General features: G+C 31.2%; 1 protein-coding gene across 1 annotated transcript; it reads left to right on the top strand.

The window, feature by feature from the left end:
- The first annotated feature begins 237 nt into the window (after nt 1-237).
- Nucleotides 238-18,120, top strand: LOC134695113 (uncharacterized). Its single transcript, XM_063556310.1, has 4 exons — nt 238-1,549; nt 6,870-7,104; nt 9,908-10,078; nt 12,839-18,120. The coding sequence occupies exons 1-4, from the start codon at nt 452-454 to the stop codon at nt 13,354-13,356; spliced, it is 2,022 nt and encodes a 673-aa protein (XP_063412380.1). The 5' UTR covers nt 238-451; the 3' UTR covers nt 13,357-18,120.
- Nucleotides 18,121-19,487: the final 1,367 nt, after the last annotated feature.

Below are 19,487 nucleotides of genomic sequence, written 5' to 3'. Positions count from 1 at the left end.
TTGTAAAGGATTAATTACAGATTGTTGAAGGAAAGTAAATGTACTAAGACTGACAATTTTTTTTATTGATATTACGCCTAACTACGTTTACCAATCTATTAAGTATTTTTTTTTATTTAAAATACAGTAAAAATTAAAATTAATAAACATATATTCAAGTTTTAGTGATTTCTGAAACATATCTCTGGGTTCTGTAAATATTTTCCAAATTTATTTTAAATTTCGTAAGCGGCCAAATATCCGGAACAGTGTTTGGTTTCTATGTGCAGTGAAAAAAATGTTGTCCACTTTCATTTGAACTTGTGAAGAAAGTTACAGGTAATGTGACATGTCAGCTTGGGTCAGTCTCGTTAATCAGAATGATCTGTCACTGCGATTATTAATGACAAATGTAATTAAGCAAAATTAAAGATCTCGCGAAACGGAATTCGTTTCCAAGTTGATTTTGATAATGGAAGGTGAAAATCATAATGACAATGAAGTTACTTTAGAAATAAAAGATAAGGTGGAAGATATAAATCAGTTTGATTCTGTTTCTAATGTCGTATCACAACCAGATAAATCGAGAGACAATGCAAAATCTGTACTGAAAGACACTACTAATCTGTCCCATGTTAAGAAGCATGACATAGTTCCAAGTCTGGGAACACCAATGAAACTTAAGAAAATGAAGAAAGGTATATTTGTATCGTATTCCCCTGATGCTGGATTTTTGGAGCGAAAATTTGTTGTAGAAACTATCCGGCAGTTAAAAGAGAACAACTTGGCAGAAGACATATGGTTTGACAAGGATGAAAAGAACACGGACAGTCCTTGTTGGTTTTCTATGAGAATGGAAGCTGTTGAAAAGTGTCGTGCAGCACTGATATTTTTATCAGACAGCTATTTTATGTGTCCAGTTTCAGTATATGAAGGAAAAACATTATATGAAAGGAAGAAAGCATCACCAACGTCAGTTGAAATATTCCCTGTTTTGTTTTCTACAATGGAGAAAACAGAGTTACCTCGTGAATATTCTAGTATTTTAAAAAACCTTGTAGATTTGACTCAACAGCATACTAAACTTAGTTTAGCAGAGAAAGCATCTGTTGTGATTGGTGCAGTGATGGAAAGTTTGGAGAAGTTCGCTACAATCAACACGCCACCTACACCCATTACTCCACCTGAAACTGAATTTAGTGGAGATTACAAAAAGAAGAAAATTTGTCAGTGGAGCCCAAGTGACTTGCAAGAATGGATATTCAAGTTAGGAGTTAAAGAATTTTATCAGCAAAGCCTAGCAGAAAACATGGTTGATGGATTTTTGTTGATGTCCCTGACAGACCAAGACATGATAAACCACCTTGGAATCGACAGTCGTGTAGTACGTAAGAAAATAATGCAGCAGATTCTACAGACGCTTGACAAAGAACATCGATCAGTAGACAACTGGCATCTTAGATCCAGAGCACAAAGATCAAAACCAGATGTCATATATCTGATTTATGACCCAACAGATGTCAGATTAGCACAAAATGTTAAAGCTGACTTAAAAAAGAAAAACTTGCAGGTAAGATATCATTTATTTTCACATTTCTTGTTTCCATTCTCAGTTTTAAACATGTGAAACATGTTTAATCATCTCAACCATTGTCAACCTTTCCATGAAATAAGTTGCGTAGCAAAAATGTGTACTGTCATGACTGTATACATGCTGTTAGAAGTAGCAAAACCAATTTCTTTTATTTCACCATAATGAGTTGAAGGATAATTGCCAATCAGACAATTACATGTACAATGTATCCACAAGGACAAGAATGTAATCAACTACAAATTTATAGGTCACAGTACAGCCGTCAACATATAATGATTTTAAGCTTTACAGTTTGATATACATTTTTTGTATATGCGTTAGCATGGTTAAGAGACATGGTACAAAGTAAGATAACAAAAATACCAAAATTTCTAGGAAAAGTCTGAACCGAAATTATCTAAGCAAATGTCAAAATTTAAAGAAATCATATCAACTGTCATATTACTGACTTGCCAGTTGGTACAGGCATTTTCTTCTGTAAACTGTGAACAAATTAATGATTAATGCTACAAACAATAAACAAAAACAGAAATAAAAATTTGTAGGGTTCCGCGGAACCCAGTGTCTCGCCTACTTTTGCTGTAAATCACAGGCTAAACAAAAATGAGGAAAAAAATCAATAAAAATATTCCTCTTGATACTATCTTATGATTGTAAGAAGCTTCTGTCCAAGTTTGGTAAAAATCTAGAATAATTAATGAATCTAATAAATGTTTTGAAAACTTTAACTGCAGACTGTATGTAATGTTCACTGGAAGAAAATCTAAGTCCATTTAAAAGTAAAATACAGAAAAAATGGAGTTGTCTTTTTACAAAATTTACTTCTGGATACTATCTAATGATCATAAATAAGCTTTTGCCCAAGTTTAGTACAAACCCAGGATAGTTTAAGAAAGTTATTAAAATTTTAAAAACTTTTACCACAGAGTGAATGTTATGTTTCCCGCAGAAAAACTAAGTCCATTTAAAAGTAAAATACAGAAAAAATGGATTTATTTGTTTACAAAATTTACTTCTGGATACTATCTTATGATCATAAACAAGTTTCTGTCCAAGTTTGGAACAAACCAAGGATAGTTTAAGAAAGTTATTAAAATTCTAAAAACTTTAACCTCAGAGTGAATGTAATGTTTCCCTGCAGAAAAAACTAAGTCCATTCATAAGTAAAATACAGAAAAAATAGAATTTTATTTTTACAAAATTTACTTCTGGATACTATCTTATGATCATAAACAAGCTTCTGACCAAGTTTGGTAGAAATCCAGTATAGTTTCAGAAAGTTATTAAAATTTCAAAAACTTTAACCACAGAGTGAATATTTGTGGACGCCGCCGACGGAAAGTAGGATCGCTTAGTCTCGCTTTTTCAACTAAAGTCGAAGGCTCGACAAAAATGACTTGTCAGACAGCAACCAACATCAACCACTGAATTACAATGTACAGGAGTTCGTTTTACAAAAAATCGCAAAAGATTAATTGTAAGTCACAAACTATTCATGATCAGTACATTTACAATAAATCTTAGTCGTAACGGTAAGTTTCTTTGTGAAACCTACTCCAGGCCCCTGCTTAGTACAGGCACATTAAGAATGGGGTGGAAGATTACGTATGTACATGTACAAAGTACATGTTATTGAGTACGGAAATTCAGTCAAAATAATTAATAATTCTAGAGTTACACAAAAATGTAATAAACATTTAGAGAAGTAACTAAACCTTTTTATCAAATTGCATTAACAGGACAAACGTGTTGAAAAATATACATTTATCATAATTTTGCATAATTGTTTATGCCTGTATTTCTGTATTTTCCATGTTTTCAGTTTTGAAATCATACATGTATTTCATGTAAACTGGCTGTGTCATTGCAATTGTTCAGTCAAGTATTTCATAGGCCATGTACATGTACATGTATAATGATATCAAAAGTTTTTCATATCATATATATGTAGCTATATAGGTCTAGGACTTATTTAAAAATGTTGCACACACCAGACCTTCATACCAGACAAGTTTGGCTTCAAATTAAAGCATATTTTGAAAGTTCAAAATGATATATTGTACATTGGTCTTCTAGCCAATTTTCAATAAAAAAAAATAACATGATCTTAAAAGTTGTCAAATTTTATTAAAAGATTTGAAAAAGATAACATTTTCATAATTCACAGATAAGTTTATTTCTTAATTCTGTTAGCTCTTCATTGCCAATGAAAATGTCTGCTCTCTTCTTTATAAGGGAAACGATTCACACAATGGATCTTTTATTACATGTACAAAATGTACAGGGTCAATTAAGAGGTGGAAAATAGACTATATAGTTTTGCTAAGAAAAATTGGTGAAATGAGTTACAAGAACATGAGTGTCTTGAAGGGTTTGATCACCTAACTGATCTGATTTTGTGGTCTGGGTCCCTATTAAATTTTTTCTTAACATTATGATCTCTTACGTAATATATGTGAAACTGTTTGGTCTGTAGAATTATTGCATTTTTGTTCATATGTTGAAACATCATCAGGATTGACGATTCAGGTGTACATGTCTGTCTGACATGGGTCCTTTGAACTTGACATCAATTTCATGGTCCTTTTATCAAGAATTGTTATTCTTGAAGATCAAATTCCTCTTGTTTTAATGTTCAATATTCCATAAATTATTTATTAATTTAAGATTTCTTCATTTTGTTATTTACAGTAGATTGTTTCACAACACTGTGTGTTAAAGATCTGTACCAGAATAAAAACATTTTCTCAATCAAAGTAAAGTTTCTAATTACTGGTAGATGTAATATGATTCAAACTACCTAACATTTTTCTCAAAAGAATGTATGGATATATTCAATAGTAAAAATCAATTCCAATAAAAGGAGCCTATCTGTTTATTAATGAAAATTTCATTTTGACACTGTAAATTAACTTACATATAGCATTATTAAATATGACCTGTCAAATTCTTCAATGCCAGATTACCCTGGTCAATTTCACACAAGTAAAAACAATTTATAAACCTTTCTTTGGTAATATTTGAAATTTTTATTGAATAATGGATATTGACAAATGATTTGAACACATGTACAGTATCAATGGATACAGATGACAAGTATGCATTGATTGTTTAAATGTTTGACATGCTCACGGATAACAAAAGTAAATATATCTTTCTAATAAATTAAATGATAAGCAAATATATGTATAAGTAAAACCTTTGACCTTAGAGCCATTATGATTTATGAGAGTCATTATGCACTTTGAAAAGCACATGCACTACATGTACATGTAAGTCACTATTGATATGATTTATAATTTTTCGTTCTTTATCAACACTCCAACCATTTTGGTTAAATACTGTTATTGAATGAAAGTTAACAGTCTTGGGAATATCTACAGGCTAAATGTGTACTTGAATTGGTTTTAAAGTATACCAGGTCGTTTGGTGATCAAATTCAGGCACATAGATACGTTACGTCAAAACACCCAGGCGTACACTTGAATTTTGATAGAAAAAAAAATATTTTACAGTCTACGAGAACCCTTTACAAATTTTGATAATGCACCTGAACATCTCTAAAAAAATAATTAGTTTATGTTCATTTACGAAATTTGCACATAAAAAAACCTGACTTTGTTGATTGATTCCTTTATCCCACGTACGCACGGCTCCTTTTAAACATTAACGAACGGACGCACAGATCGAAAGAACATAATGCCCCTAGGTTGGGCATACACATACTAGTACACCATTTAGAGTGTAAGGGAACCTTTGTAGTTTACTATTGATGAGTTTGTAATAAAGGAATGGTATCTCATTTTCGATAACTCGTTAGATTTCAGGGACTTTGTCCCCTCGAATCCACTACCAACCGCTGCTTTGACTTTGACCTACTTGGGGTCATAAGATCCTTCGCTGAGGTTAGGGTGTACACATTAAACACATTAAAATAACCTAACTACTCCAATGAAATGCGTTTTTTAAAGTCAGAAAATGTCAATTCTTTATTTTGTTTTATTTAATTATTTTTCTTGGGGGGGGGGGGAGAGGAGGGGAAACTCATCAAAATTTCAGATCTTATTGAAAGTAATACTGTCATCACTGTTAAAGTTTAATATTTGATATTCTTGAAAGTTTTTGCACTGTATTTTAGTAATGAGGGTAGGTGTATATGAAGTCAAACATTCCTATAGGATAGTGAAAATAAGTAAAATTTCACTTTAGACAAACGTAAAAAGCTATTTGCCTTTTTGGGCAAGTTTGTCAAAAAAGTTTTGGTTCAGACTTTTATCTGGTTCATTTATGGTATACTTATATGTGGTCCTGGGTTGTTTTCTGCTCTGTGTTTGGGTTGTCGTCTCTTTGACACATTACCCGTTTCCATTCTCTATTCTATTTTATACATGTATAATAAATATTGCTACTAGACACAAAGTGTTGAAATGATTAATAAATCATTTCTATGTACATTGGATTAGGTATTTAACAACCTGGGTTTGTGATAAGGTGGTAAATTTCATATCATTATTAAAGGTTTTATTGTCATTTAATAGCCCTTTCTATTTTCTTTATTGATCAAGAACATATTATAAATTTGTAACAGGCATTACATTAATTTACATGTCTTTAGCATTATCTGATTGATTTAGAAACTGTTATGCACACAATTTGAATAAAATAATCATACAGAACCATAGCCTACATTTTTACATACATGTACATTTTATTGGATCATACTAATAGTTTGGAGAGGTTCCCCCTGGCAATATTAAGAAAAGCAGTCAGATATGAAGCAGATATTCTAATTTTGGTACAATCCTTATATTTAAGTTCACAGATAAATGAGATACAGGCGTTCACTGAAATGTGGGTTATTGAGTGCCAGGACATCATCATATATCTGAAAGTGAAATTAAAAACTAAGCAGGAGGCCTTTTCCTTATTTATTTAGGATGTTTTGACTGAATACTGACTCACAAAAGAAAAAAAAAACAAGTTTACAAGTATGGTAAAAAGTAGTACACATTGGAATATTGAAAGTTTGTTGAAATATTAATCAACCAAACTCACTAAATATTATCCATCATTTTGATGATATATTATAAAATTGAGACAGGAAATGGGGAATGTGTAAAAGAGACTACAACCGGACCAAAGAGGAGACAACAGCTGAAGGCCACCATTGTCTGTATTCTAATTGTTTCATAATCTTTTCTTTTCGTAATACAATTTACTGGAATTAAATTGATTATTTAGAGTCTCAGAATAAACGAATAATTAATGTTGAAATTTTATTTAAACATTTGAGCAGGTTATTCACCATGACAGTTTAAAGCTTGGTAAATCAAAAGAAGAGTTTCTACAAATAAATGGTCCACACATGGCTACAGCAACCCATGTGATCGTTATCCTGACAGATGCTGCAACATTGTCACCTTTTGTTTTCCATGAAGTGCTGTTTGCTGATTGGCTTGGCAAGAAAATAGTCACCGCCATGTTTAAAAATGTTTGGCCTGGTCTTAGGCCATCACTAAAAGCTATATTAGGTAAGTACATGTATAAATACATATCATTGAGTTTTCATTCACAAACTTTTCATTATTGTATTCTGAGGCTCCTGCAGGGTCAAAAACGACCTGCGACCTCTGGGCTTTTTAGAGGCGACTTCCGACCTGAGGGCCTTCTAAAAACGATCTCCGACCTGTAAAATTTGGAAAAAACGACCTCCGACCGACTTCCGTCCTCTGTGTTGGGAAAAACGACCTGCCACCTGTACATTTCCCTTAAAAACGACCTCTCGACGAATTTAAAAGCGACCTTGCGACCTGAGGGGGGTACCCTGTGGGAGCCTATATTCTATAATTGTACACAATGAAGGTGACTGGATCATATTACAAAACAATCTGCATTTAATGCATACATTTTTAGTCATCCTTTTTGGGACATACATTAATACTGTTAATTTCAAACTGAAATCAGGAAACCATAAAATTTACATTCCTGCACACTTAAAAGTTGCAAATGTTTGGGTAAAGAATTATAAGGATTCAACACATTTTTCTAATGGTTATTGATGTGTATACTGGATAGAAGTCAGAAGCAATTTTGTGCAAAGTTTGTGAGTCAGTATAAACATAGTTTACACATCGATAACTTCTAGAAAATGAAGTTCACAAGTAAATGCTAAAAAATGAAAGAGACCAAAAGACAAACACCTGTACATGAAATACAACATAGAAAACTGAAGACTGAGCAACACTAACCCCACCAAAAATAGGAGGTGATCTCAGGTGCTCGGAAAGGGTAGGCAGATCCTACTCTACTTGAAGTATTGCAAAACATTTAAGAAATCTATAAATTATTTGGTATTTAGAATGATTTTAAGGTTTTTGTCTGGCAGTGTTCATCTGACCCTGACCTCAGTTTTATGGTTCATTGGTCAATGTTAGTTTTTTGTCAACTTCATGAAGTATACACAGAATGATTTTAAGGTGTACACTTCCATCTGACAGTTTCATCTGCCCTTGACTTCATTTTTATGGTTCATTTGTTAAGGCATAGTATTAAATTCTCAGAAACCATAAGCAATGAAATCGGTCTATCTAATCTTGACCTCATTTAAATTCAAAATAATTTTAAAAACAAGGAATTAGAATCAAATAATATTCTTGTAATGACATTATTAACAACTTATATTTGAATGAAAAAACTTTACCAGTAGATTGTTTAAGGTATCAGACGTTGAAAGGTCTTCTATTTTTATGCCCCACCTATGATAGTAGAGGGGCATTATGTTATGTAGTCTGTGGGTCCATACGTCCCTTTGTCCCGCTTCAGGTTAAAGTTTTTGGTCAAGGTAGTTTTTGATGAAGTTGAAGTCCAATTAACTTGAAACTTAGTACACATGTTCCTCATGATATGATTTTTCTAATTTTAATTCCAAATTAAAGTTTTGACCCCAATTTCATGGTCCACTGAACATGGAAAATGATAGTGATAATGGGGCATCCGTGTATTATGGACACATTCTTGTTTTAGGATAAATATGTTATGTATGTTTCATCCTTCTGATAGATTACATGTTAAAAAACATACAATGAATGTACAGTTTGTTGTTATCGAGGGAAAGCAAATAATTGAAATTAGTAATATATCATTAACAATAATGTTACTTTAATACAGGTAACCAAATTTAAATGTCCATTTGTGTAATATCAACTAACAATGAACCATGTCCATACTTTTCACTAAACATTTAATTTGTAATTAACACCTAGTTCTTCAACTATTTTCCTTTCATTAAAGATTTCTTTGAATGTGATTAAAAATCCCTGATCAAGTAGGTGAAATACATTGAATAACGTACTTGTGATTTAATCTACTTGAAGACTTAGAATAATATTATAAGACTTACAGTAAAATTGCTTATTTTCGATAATAAATATTATTATCTAAATGTCTTTGAATAAATATGAAGATATATTTCAGTTTATTTCACTTAGATACAATTGAATGAATGTATCTTTGGTAACTATTGATGAATGCATGGCTAGGAGGGCTTAGCTAGTCCATACATAAAAGTCAGTGAAAGTAACTTGAATTTTGGCCATATGTGCATTGCTTACCCATTGAAGTTGGATTAGTTTCCATGGCACATTTCTTATCAATTTTCAAATTTTTTAAAGGATACCATATTAATAAAAATCCTGCTTTTAAGTTCATTGCAATAAAAATCAATACATTGAAGCCTTTTTTATATATTTTTTGTGTTACTTGTTGTGAAGACAAGACATAGAAACAATTCGTTCTGGTTTCAGTGTTGTCAACTCACTTAGGTTCATTTTGAGGTAAGCGTTTTTTAGGACAAGATTCTGAATAATGAAGAGACAGCATTCAGAGGAAATTTGAAAAAAAATCCCACATTTAGATACCAGCAGGGTTTGGAGGTTTTTTAAGACTTAAATATTTTTGTCAAACCTTCATGACATTTAATGACAACTGAACTAGAGCTGTTTTTATGATTCTGAACATATTTTCACTCTCATTTTTTCTACATTTAGGTTGAAAGAATACCTCATTACTAAATTTTTAAGACAATTGTTTAATTATTCTTAATATCAAAGTTTTTAAAAATCTTAAGATAGATGTCCACCAACATGTATAGGAAAATCAATGATATCTTGTATAATATTGATCAAGAGATTTAATATGGCATGTCTAGCTGTAATTATGGAGATGTTTTCTTGTTATTTATAGATGATTGTCCTATAAATGATTATCTGTATTAAACTTTATTGTAATCGATAAAAATTTAGATATTATAATGATTTGTTTTGTTTGTAATTACAGGTGATTGTCCAGCCATTGATTTTGAAACCAAGATGTACAATGAGAGCCTAGATGTACTTGAACACCATATTAAACCTTTAAGGAGAGTTCCTGGAGTTGTACTGGAGCAGTCATATCTCAATAAGATGTCAGATGGACTCAAACCATTAGAAAGTCTGGCTTTAGTTAAAAGTAGGTTTAAATTAGGCTGTTAGTTTTCTCGTTTGAATTGTTTTACATTGTCATTTCACAGCCTGTTATAGCTGACTATGCAATATAGGCTTTGCTCATTGTTGAAGGCCCTACAGTGACCTATAAATTGTTAATGTTTGTGTCATTTGGTCTCTTGTGGAGAGTTGTCTCATTGGCAATCATACCACATCTCCTTTTTGTCGAGCCTGCAACTTTTGTTGCAGAAAGCTCGACATAGGGATAGTGATCCGGCGGCGGTGTTAGCTAACTTCTTAAAAGCTTTATATTTTAGAAGCTGGAAGAACTGGATGCTTCATACTTTGTATATAGATGCCTCATGTTACTAAGTTTCCGTCAGTCACATGTCCAATGTCCTTAAACTCATTTTCATGGTTCAATGACCACTTGAAAAAAAAGTTCAGATATTTTGTAATGTTGAATTCTCTCTTATTATAAGTAATAGGATTATTATATTTGGTATGTGCGTACCTTGCAAGGTCCTCATTCCCGTCAGACAGTTTTCACTTGACCTTGACCTCATTTTATGGATCAGTGATCAAGGTTAAGTTTTGGTGGTCAAGTCCATATCTCAGATACTATAAGCAATAGGGCTAGTATATTCAGCTTAGGGAAGGACTGTAAGGTGTACATGTCCAACTGGTAGGTGTCATCTGACCTTGACCTCATTTTCATGGTGCAGTGGTTATAGTTAAGTTTTTGTGTTTTGGTCTGTTTTACTTATACTTTATGCAATAGGTCTACTATATTTGTTGTATGGAATGCTTGTAAGTTGTACATGTCTAGCGGGCAGATGTCATTTCACCTTTACCTCATTTTTTTATGGTTCAGTGGTTATAGTTAAGTTTTTGTGTTTTGGTCTGTTTTTCTTATACTTTATGCAATAGGTCGACTATATTTGTTGTATGGAATGATTGTAAGGTGTATATGTCTAGCAGGCAGATGTCATTTGACCTTGATCTCATTTTCATGGTTCAGTGGTTATACATTTTTGTAGTTAAGTTTTTGAGTTTTGGTCTATTTTATCTAGTACTATATGCCAAAGGTCAACTATATTTGGTGTATGGAAATATTTTATGATCAATATGTCAGTCCTGCACGTTTTATTTGACCATGACCTTAAATTCAAGGTTCATTGCACAATGTTCAGTTTTGTGTTTTGGTCTTTTTTTCTTTATAAGTAATAGGTCAACTATAATTAATGTGAGGAAGCATTGTTGACTCGGACTTCTCTTAAACTGAATTTTAATGTGCGTATTGTTATGCATTTACTTTTCTACATTGGTTAGAGGTATAGGGGGAGGGTTGAGATCTCACAAACATGTTTAACCCCGCCGCATTTTTGCGCCTGTCCCAAGTCAGGAGCCTCTGGCCTTTGTTAGTCTTGTATTATTTTAATTTTGGTTTCTTGTGTACAATTTGGAAATCAGTATGGCGTTCATTATCACTGAACTAGTATATATTTGTTTAGGGGCCAGCTGAAGGACGCCTCTGGGTGCGGGAATTTCTCGCTACATTGAAGACCTGTTGGTGACCTTCTGCTGTTTTTTTTTTATTTGGTCGGGTTGTTGTCTCTTTGACACATTCCCCATTTCCATTCTCAATTTTATTAGCTGTACATGTCTGCCTGGCATGGTTCATCTGACCTTGACCTCATTTTCATGGTTCATTGGTATTTGTTTAGCTATCTTAGTTAATGTTAAGTTTATGTGACAGTTGTAATAAAGCTTTATACTTAGGACTATCAACATAATATCAATGATTAGCAAAGAAGGCGAGACATTTCAGTGTGTTCACTCTTGTTTATATTATATACTGTGGATTCATTTATTTTCGTGGGTACTAATTTTCTTGGATAATGGAAAACTTGCGTGGATATTTAATTTTGTGGTTTTGCTAAAATCTGCTTACAAGCTTATAGAAAATTTGCTAATCGTTGGACATTTAATTTCATGGTTTACCTGTTCCCACAAAATACACGAAAATTGATATCCAATGAATATCAATGAATTCACAGTATTATGAATAATACAATGTCGATTGTTTTAAAGTTGCAACACACTTACTATCACCAAAAATCTAATTATATATTAGATTTTTTTACTAAACTAAGCTTTGACAGCTTATACATAAAAACATTTGCTTTTCTGTGAAAATTTGTTTCATCTTAGATACTCCCTCATACAATATTCGGAAACTGCAAACTGTACTTAGTACTAGTAATATCATTATATGATTTTTGCCTTGCCTGCAAATAAAGTAAAACAGACAAGGAGACATAGAGATGCTAATCTTGTTTCAGCAGTAGCAATGAAAAGAACTTTTTGTATAAACCTTTATATGATTCAAAAGGTAATAGAACATGAGGTTGAGGGAATCAAATTTGAAATCAATGTTAATGTCATACAGTTGACCTCTAAAAGTATAGAGTATTTTGGGTAAAGGTCATAATATTACAGGACCAGCATGGTAAGGGTTAATTTTAATTCATTGTGTCGCAATGAAATTTATCTTATATACTTTAGTTTTAATCAAACTTGTAAAAATCTTTGGTGGAATAGTTTTCTTATCAGAAGAAGTCCTCCTTTAGATAGGTAAACATACTCAAAACAGTCTTAAATAGAGAGTTATGACTCTATCATTTCCATAGTGATATTTTAACATATTACTTTATCATTTAAGGGAAAACAAACTTATTGTAAAGAGAAAATTGAAATTAATTAATATAAATTGTTCTTTCAGATGGTGCAACCCCAGTAACAAAGGAAGATGGCGACCCACAAGTGTTCATAAGTTATCAATGGGACATGCAAGGAAAGGTAGAGGACATTAAAAACTTACTGGAACAAAATGGCCTTCAGTGCTGGGCAGACATCACCATTAACCATCCACCAAGGGGAACCAGTAGCAAAAGTTCACGAAGTAGTGTGACACATCAACTGGATTCTGGTCTTGACACATTACAGAGTCAAATCCAGAGAAATATGAAAGCTGCTTCAGTAGTTCTAACCTGTCTCACACCAAAATACCTCCAAAGTGATAACTGTAAGAAAGATTTGACATTAGCTGAAACATTTCACAAACCAATTGTACCTGTCTTACTCCGATTCTCTCCCCTTGAAAGTGCTCCTGACCAAGTGCGAAAACTTTTGGCTCGCTATAGTTACATAGATCTTAGTAATGATCGATTATACAAACAAAACATTCCTATTGTGCTGGAGAAAGTCAAAAAGTTAGTTACTCATAGAGGTTACAGCTAGTACCAAAACTAAAAATCATCATACAAAAGCTACAAAATCATGTGCCATCATGTATAAAAAAGCTAAATGTTGTTTGTAAACATTTCACTATTATAATTAATCATATGAAGACATGTGTTCTTTAGATCTTTATCAACTATATTAACTTGGCATTGAATTTCTGGACATGAAACATTGTACACTGAAAAGATATTACATCAAGTTAGATCTTTCTTTCAGTTGTAGAGTCTAAATCATAGGTGTTTCCCAAGTTGAGTCATTTCAATTGGCAGTTTTGAATGTGTTGTGTAGTGTATTATGTTAACGCTGCCTTATAAATATACATTTATTTTTGTATGTTTTTTGGTCAATACTTTAGAATGTTTTTTGTAAGCAGTATTTATGATTGGTTTTAACTTTCACCAAACTACTGAGTGTTTGAACCATATAAACTATAGATCTGTTTTAAAGTTGATAACTCAGGTTAATCAGATTGCTTGAAATTATTCATTTTTGTGTGTGAATTATTATCATTGTTGTCATCCATCATATCAAAACTTCTGCAATGTGTTCAATTGAGCTAAATTAAGTATTACTGCAATTAGTTTTCAACAATACAGTTATCCTGTCCTCAGAGAAATTTGTTATCACTGTATTATGTTAATGTGTGTTAAAACAATGTAAGAGAGGATAAATATATATAATGCTAATTTAATGTTCTGATGTTGTTTTATAATGAATAAGATACAATAGAGTGGATTGGTTACTCAAGATTTTTCTGTTGTGGTATGTTTTGTAAATTAGGCTACATTTTATTGGTTATTTCCCTTATTTAGTCATTTGCAGTGCATTCTATACAGTTTATTGTTTTTGTCAGCAAATCAAGAAATAGATAGGAATGTTTGATGTGTGAATATAAATTTGTGCTGATTTTTTGTTTTTGTTTTTACATTGCAATTGCCTGATGTAGCTAAGATAAAACAGTTTATTAAAATAAATTTTGCATTTGTCGAACTTTCTAAGGATTTTAATATTTGTCAATATAATCAAGCAATCTTTTGAGATTGGTATGCCATATTTACATTTATGTCAGTTTGTGATTGATGACTTTCTATATGCAGCTGCTTTCTAAACTAATGACAACACTTCGCCTTTTAGTATAGAATTTTGATTCTGGTAAATATTTTTATAATATTGATTTAAATAGTTGGTGTTTTGGGAGGAAGCTTGTATAGAATTACAATTATCAGAGCATTGAACAATTAAAAAATGTCCCCTGCTTATGTTTTGATAAAAATATAAGATAGATAACTAAATCTTTGCCTTGTTACTAAGTTGATTGTGCTTAAATGGTTTTTAATGAATCAAACATTATATTTGCATTCATAAGTATATTTTTATAATTTATAAATCGGTTTCCAAGTCTGTGATAGTCTTTTTTTTTACTGTGATTTGTCCACAAGTTGTTTTGTATTACCTCAAAGCTTTATATATTTTTATATTGTGTTTATATGTCATACATGTTGTTTTAAAAGGGATGGAGACAGTTCAAATGAATTAAGTTATGAATGATAAAAAAAACTGTATTTATTTGGTATTTTTTTTATCAGTATTTATTTTTGAAGGAAATTGGCATAGTGTTTAACCCCATTTAGAATATTGCTTATGTAAAAAAATTCCAAGGGTCCATCAATTTTTTATGACAAAATAAACCTGTGAAAATATTAAAGTAAGTAAAACAATTGTCTGCCATTTTGGGATAGGATAGGAGAAGAAGGTCATACATAATTTTGCTAGATTGACATTTAGACTGAGGGTTGGAAGACTTCATAAACAAACAAAATGACATAAACAGAGTGTTTAATACAGTATCCGTTAGCAAACAGAGAAATAAATTTGAACCATTTTAATGTTTCAATGATACATATACAATAGAATGGCAATATGTAATCTACAAATGCAAAAGGAAAAATTCACACATAACAACCCTTTTAATAATAATAGATGCATGTTTACTAGAGTTTATAAAAAAATCTTGTTTTAAAGCAATAATTCCTGAGTATAAACTAATACTTCACAGAAACATTAATAAGAACACATTTACACTATAAGTAATAACTTGAGTATAACAACACTTTGATAGACATTTAGATACAAAGACCATAGATAATAGTACAATTGTTATTAGTCCAAGTTAAGTAGAAAGATTTTTCATATATAAAATACATATGTTTTAATATGTCATACATCAGATTTATCCATTTTCTGACATTATTTTTGCTATAGTATCATTAAGAGCTTGAAATATAAATATGGGTTCATCATAATTTGTTGCTGAATATCAGTACCTCCTATCTAGTCTTGCAAGACAAAGTATTCCACTCTATTTAAAGCATTTCATATTCAATGAATTTATCTTTCTTAATTTTAAAGCTATGTCAATTGAAATGACTTCAAATGGTTCTAAACTGATTTTAAAGCTTTGTCAATTGAATTAACATCAAATGGTTCTAAACTGTACATGTTAAAAACCTATGTTATGTTTCATATGATAGAATTACATTATATGTTAAAAACGAATTTACTCCATGATATCATATCATTTTGAAGTTATTCTGAGAGTATTCTAAAATTGACGAAAAATTGCCAAAATAAAATACCATAGTGCCTCAATAGGTAAAAAAATCAAGTTGCCAAAATGGTAAAAAGAAAAACTTTAATTGGGTAAATAGAATGCTAGGTGAATTTGAAATTATTTATTGATTGAATCATCTGAAACCTGTTGTTGATTTTTTTTTAAAATAAATTTGAATGATGCATACACAAAATTTTTGTAGCTTGTCACCTTGTTATTAAATATCATTAAAACAGATTTTTTTCTTAAAAAAATTTCAATATACCAGTTCTTGTTTACCAGTTCCTTACCTATCAGTAAAACAATCTGTGCCACTTATGATGATTTTAAAGCATAATGAAAATATGTAACAGTAGTTTGTCAAAACAGTTTGAACTTATACATAATTTTTATGATTGCCTTGAAACTGTACAATGGTATGATATGTAACTTTATACTATAGTATTAAAACCCCAGACCAAAACAAAATTGTTGAATGTAAACAATGAATAAAACCACTTATTTATTTTTTAGCATTATTTTTCTATTGTTCTGAAATAATTGTTATATATATAATTTTGTTTTCATACTAATTTTAATTATTATTTAATATTGGAATTATTTTAGTCACATTTTTCTCTCTTCATTGATCTCAAATTATGAAAAGCCTTAAATTTACACACTGACTTGGATAACATTTTTTTAATATCTATAACTTTGTCAAATCTTCACAAAACTTCAAATTACAAAAAGTCCATATTTTACTGATAAAATGGGTTTTTTTTTTGCAGTAGATATTGACTATTACACAGACAGCAGCGAATGCAGGCAAGCTAAGAGTCATGAAACCCTTTTAGAAATTGTTTGCATAAAAATTATTGGTATCGATCTTCCTGATTGATAAAGGTAGATTATTTCCTTTAACAAAATAATTCCAATTATAAATAATACCTATTTTTATTATCTGTTATTTGTTATATGTTTTGATCTCTTCTTACTGATTGTGTTATAATTCTGTGGAGTTTCTGCTCCTGTCAAAGCTGCCAGTCATGTCCATCGTGTAAATACATGTATATATTTATACCAGAGTGTTAAGTGTGAAGGTTACAGGTGTGTACACAGTGTGGAACACATAATTTATGTTTTCTTGGAAAAGGGGAGTTATTTTGTTCATAATATTCAGAGCATACTTTTATCAGTACTGATATACTAGAAAAAGAAATTGCCTGCATTTTCTGTGATTTTTTAAGACAACTTAAGTCCAACACTGACAGAAAGTTGAAGAAAAAATATAATGCTTAAAAATCACCAAAACAAACTATTGTGAAAGAAATGAAACCTTTCCCAAAAATCAGTTTCTCTTAGTCAGGCTTTTTAAATTTTTTAAAGTTTACCCATCCAATTTTATAGATTGCCATTATTTTCTATGGAGTTTCGTCGATGGGACTTACACGTTTCATCTAGAAGCTAATTAATGATTGACTAAATAAGCTGAATATACAGGTATAAGTACTGAATAAGAATAACAATTTTAATAACAAATAGAGCATTTCTTTTGTTGTTAATAGTTGTTTGTTTTCGACACACAATGTAAGCAATAGTTTTTTTCTAATTTCGTTCAAATTTTTCTTTTAAGATTTCATTGTATTTTCCCCTGACAAAATATTCAGGAATTAGTCACAGTGTTCATGATAACTACAGGTATCTTGAATGTTTGATATCAAAATACAAAATTGTAATTTCATAAATATTGTTAACATATTGACTCTAAACAGTATTGGAAACTGCTTTCTAAGTTTGCCATCTTGAGCAAAAATTATTCAGTCATGATGGTATTATAATCATATACCCTATACTAAACTGCAATCATAGAATGAATAAGACAATTTTAGGATGCACCTAAACACACAGATTTGTATATTTTGACAGAAGTAATTTGTAATTTTTGCTTCATTTACAGTTTTAAATCACCTTATTTTACTTCAATGCATACATTATCTGACATTTGGTTTTAGATCTTAAAAATATCTGGCAGGAATTATTTTCATCCTATTTTAAGAGTATGTTGTGTTTTCTGCTGTAATCCATGCAATACCAATCTTTACATTCTGTTATATTTACAAGATGGAATATTTTTTGTTATGGAACAAAATAAATGCAAAAATAATGACTTAGATTTTGTTCATTATTTACTGAGAACTTCTTTTAGCTCACCTAGACCAAAGGATTAAATGAGATTTTCTCATCACTTGGCATCCATTATCTGTTCCTGTAGTCCTCTGTCTTCCACTGTCCTCTTACATGGTTCTTTAACTTTTACAAAAGTCTTTGGTTAGATCTTCTATTAGATCTCTTCAAACTAAGCCAAAACCACATTTGGCGTATTTAATTTTTAAGAATGTGCCGATGACCTTGTTTGCCATCCAACATGGCCATTCTGGGCTACAAAAAGAACATAGGTGTAAAATACAAGTTGTTCATTATCTTTAGAACTGCTGAGTAGCCAAAATTTTCAGTGCAAAAATTCATAGAATGTTGGGATCTACCCTCTGTCCATTTACATCAAAACAATCCAATGGCTTTTAAAGTATTGCTGCCATTCAATGACCAATTTTTTTTTTTTTTTTTTGTGAAAACTATAAAAGCTAGATAGAAACTTAAATGGTAATACACCAACTTCAAATAGGTCAAACATGGCAAAAGTTGTCAAACAACTCCTTATTGGAGTAATTGCCCTTTAGAGACAAGTTTACCAATATTTGGTGTGTGTTATCACCAGCCCAGTAGTCAGCACTTCGGTGTTGACATGAATATCAATTATATGGTAATTTTTATAAATTTTCTGTTACAAAACTTAGATTTTCTTACCCCAGGAGTAGATTACCTTAGCCGTATTTGGCACAACTTTTTGGAATTTTGGGTCCTCAATGCTCTTCAACTTTGTATTTGTTTGGCTTTTTAACCATTTCGATCTGAGCGTCACTGATGAGTCTTATGCAGACGAAACGCGCGTCTGGCGTATAAAATTATAATCCTGGTACTTTTGATAACTATTAACATATCATCTTGAAAACTTATGGATAGATAGATAATTTTTTTTAAATTGTGATCAAAATTGAAAGATTTCCAAATAAGTCATATTTTGAGCAGGGTTCTATATTACTATTAAATTTTCCAGCAATATTATATGGTATGATCTGGAGAAAATGTTTACCATACCAGCTTTTACTAGTCTTCTTCATGATTACAAAAAGGAGGTGTTGGATTATCAATTGTTCACTTGCAATTTGTCATTTTATTACATTAAAAACCTCACCTTCGTAAATAATAAATTTAGATATCAGTCAACTCGCTGCATTTTTCAACCGGAAATCGGCCAGAAAAAGAACCATGACCCGTGACAACCTCTCCCACCTGACACCTGTGCGTCCTAAACCTTTATCTTTTTTTCCGGTTCAACAACGCATGCTGCACGCTTTTGTGGAGGAGGAAAAAATTTATTATTTCGCAAACGAAATGATAATCTATATACTAGTAT

This window comes from Mytilus trossulus, chromosome 1 (genome assembly GCF_036588685.1).
Source record: "Mytilus trossulus isolate FHL-02 chromosome 1, PNRI_Mtr1.1.1.hap1, whole genome shotgun sequence".
NCBI lineage: Eukaryota > Metazoa > Mollusca > Bivalvia > Mytilida > Mytilidae > Mytilus > Mytilus trossulus.
Note: the sequence above shows the minus strand (reverse complement) of the source record. Positions and strands in the feature narration are given on the sequence as shown.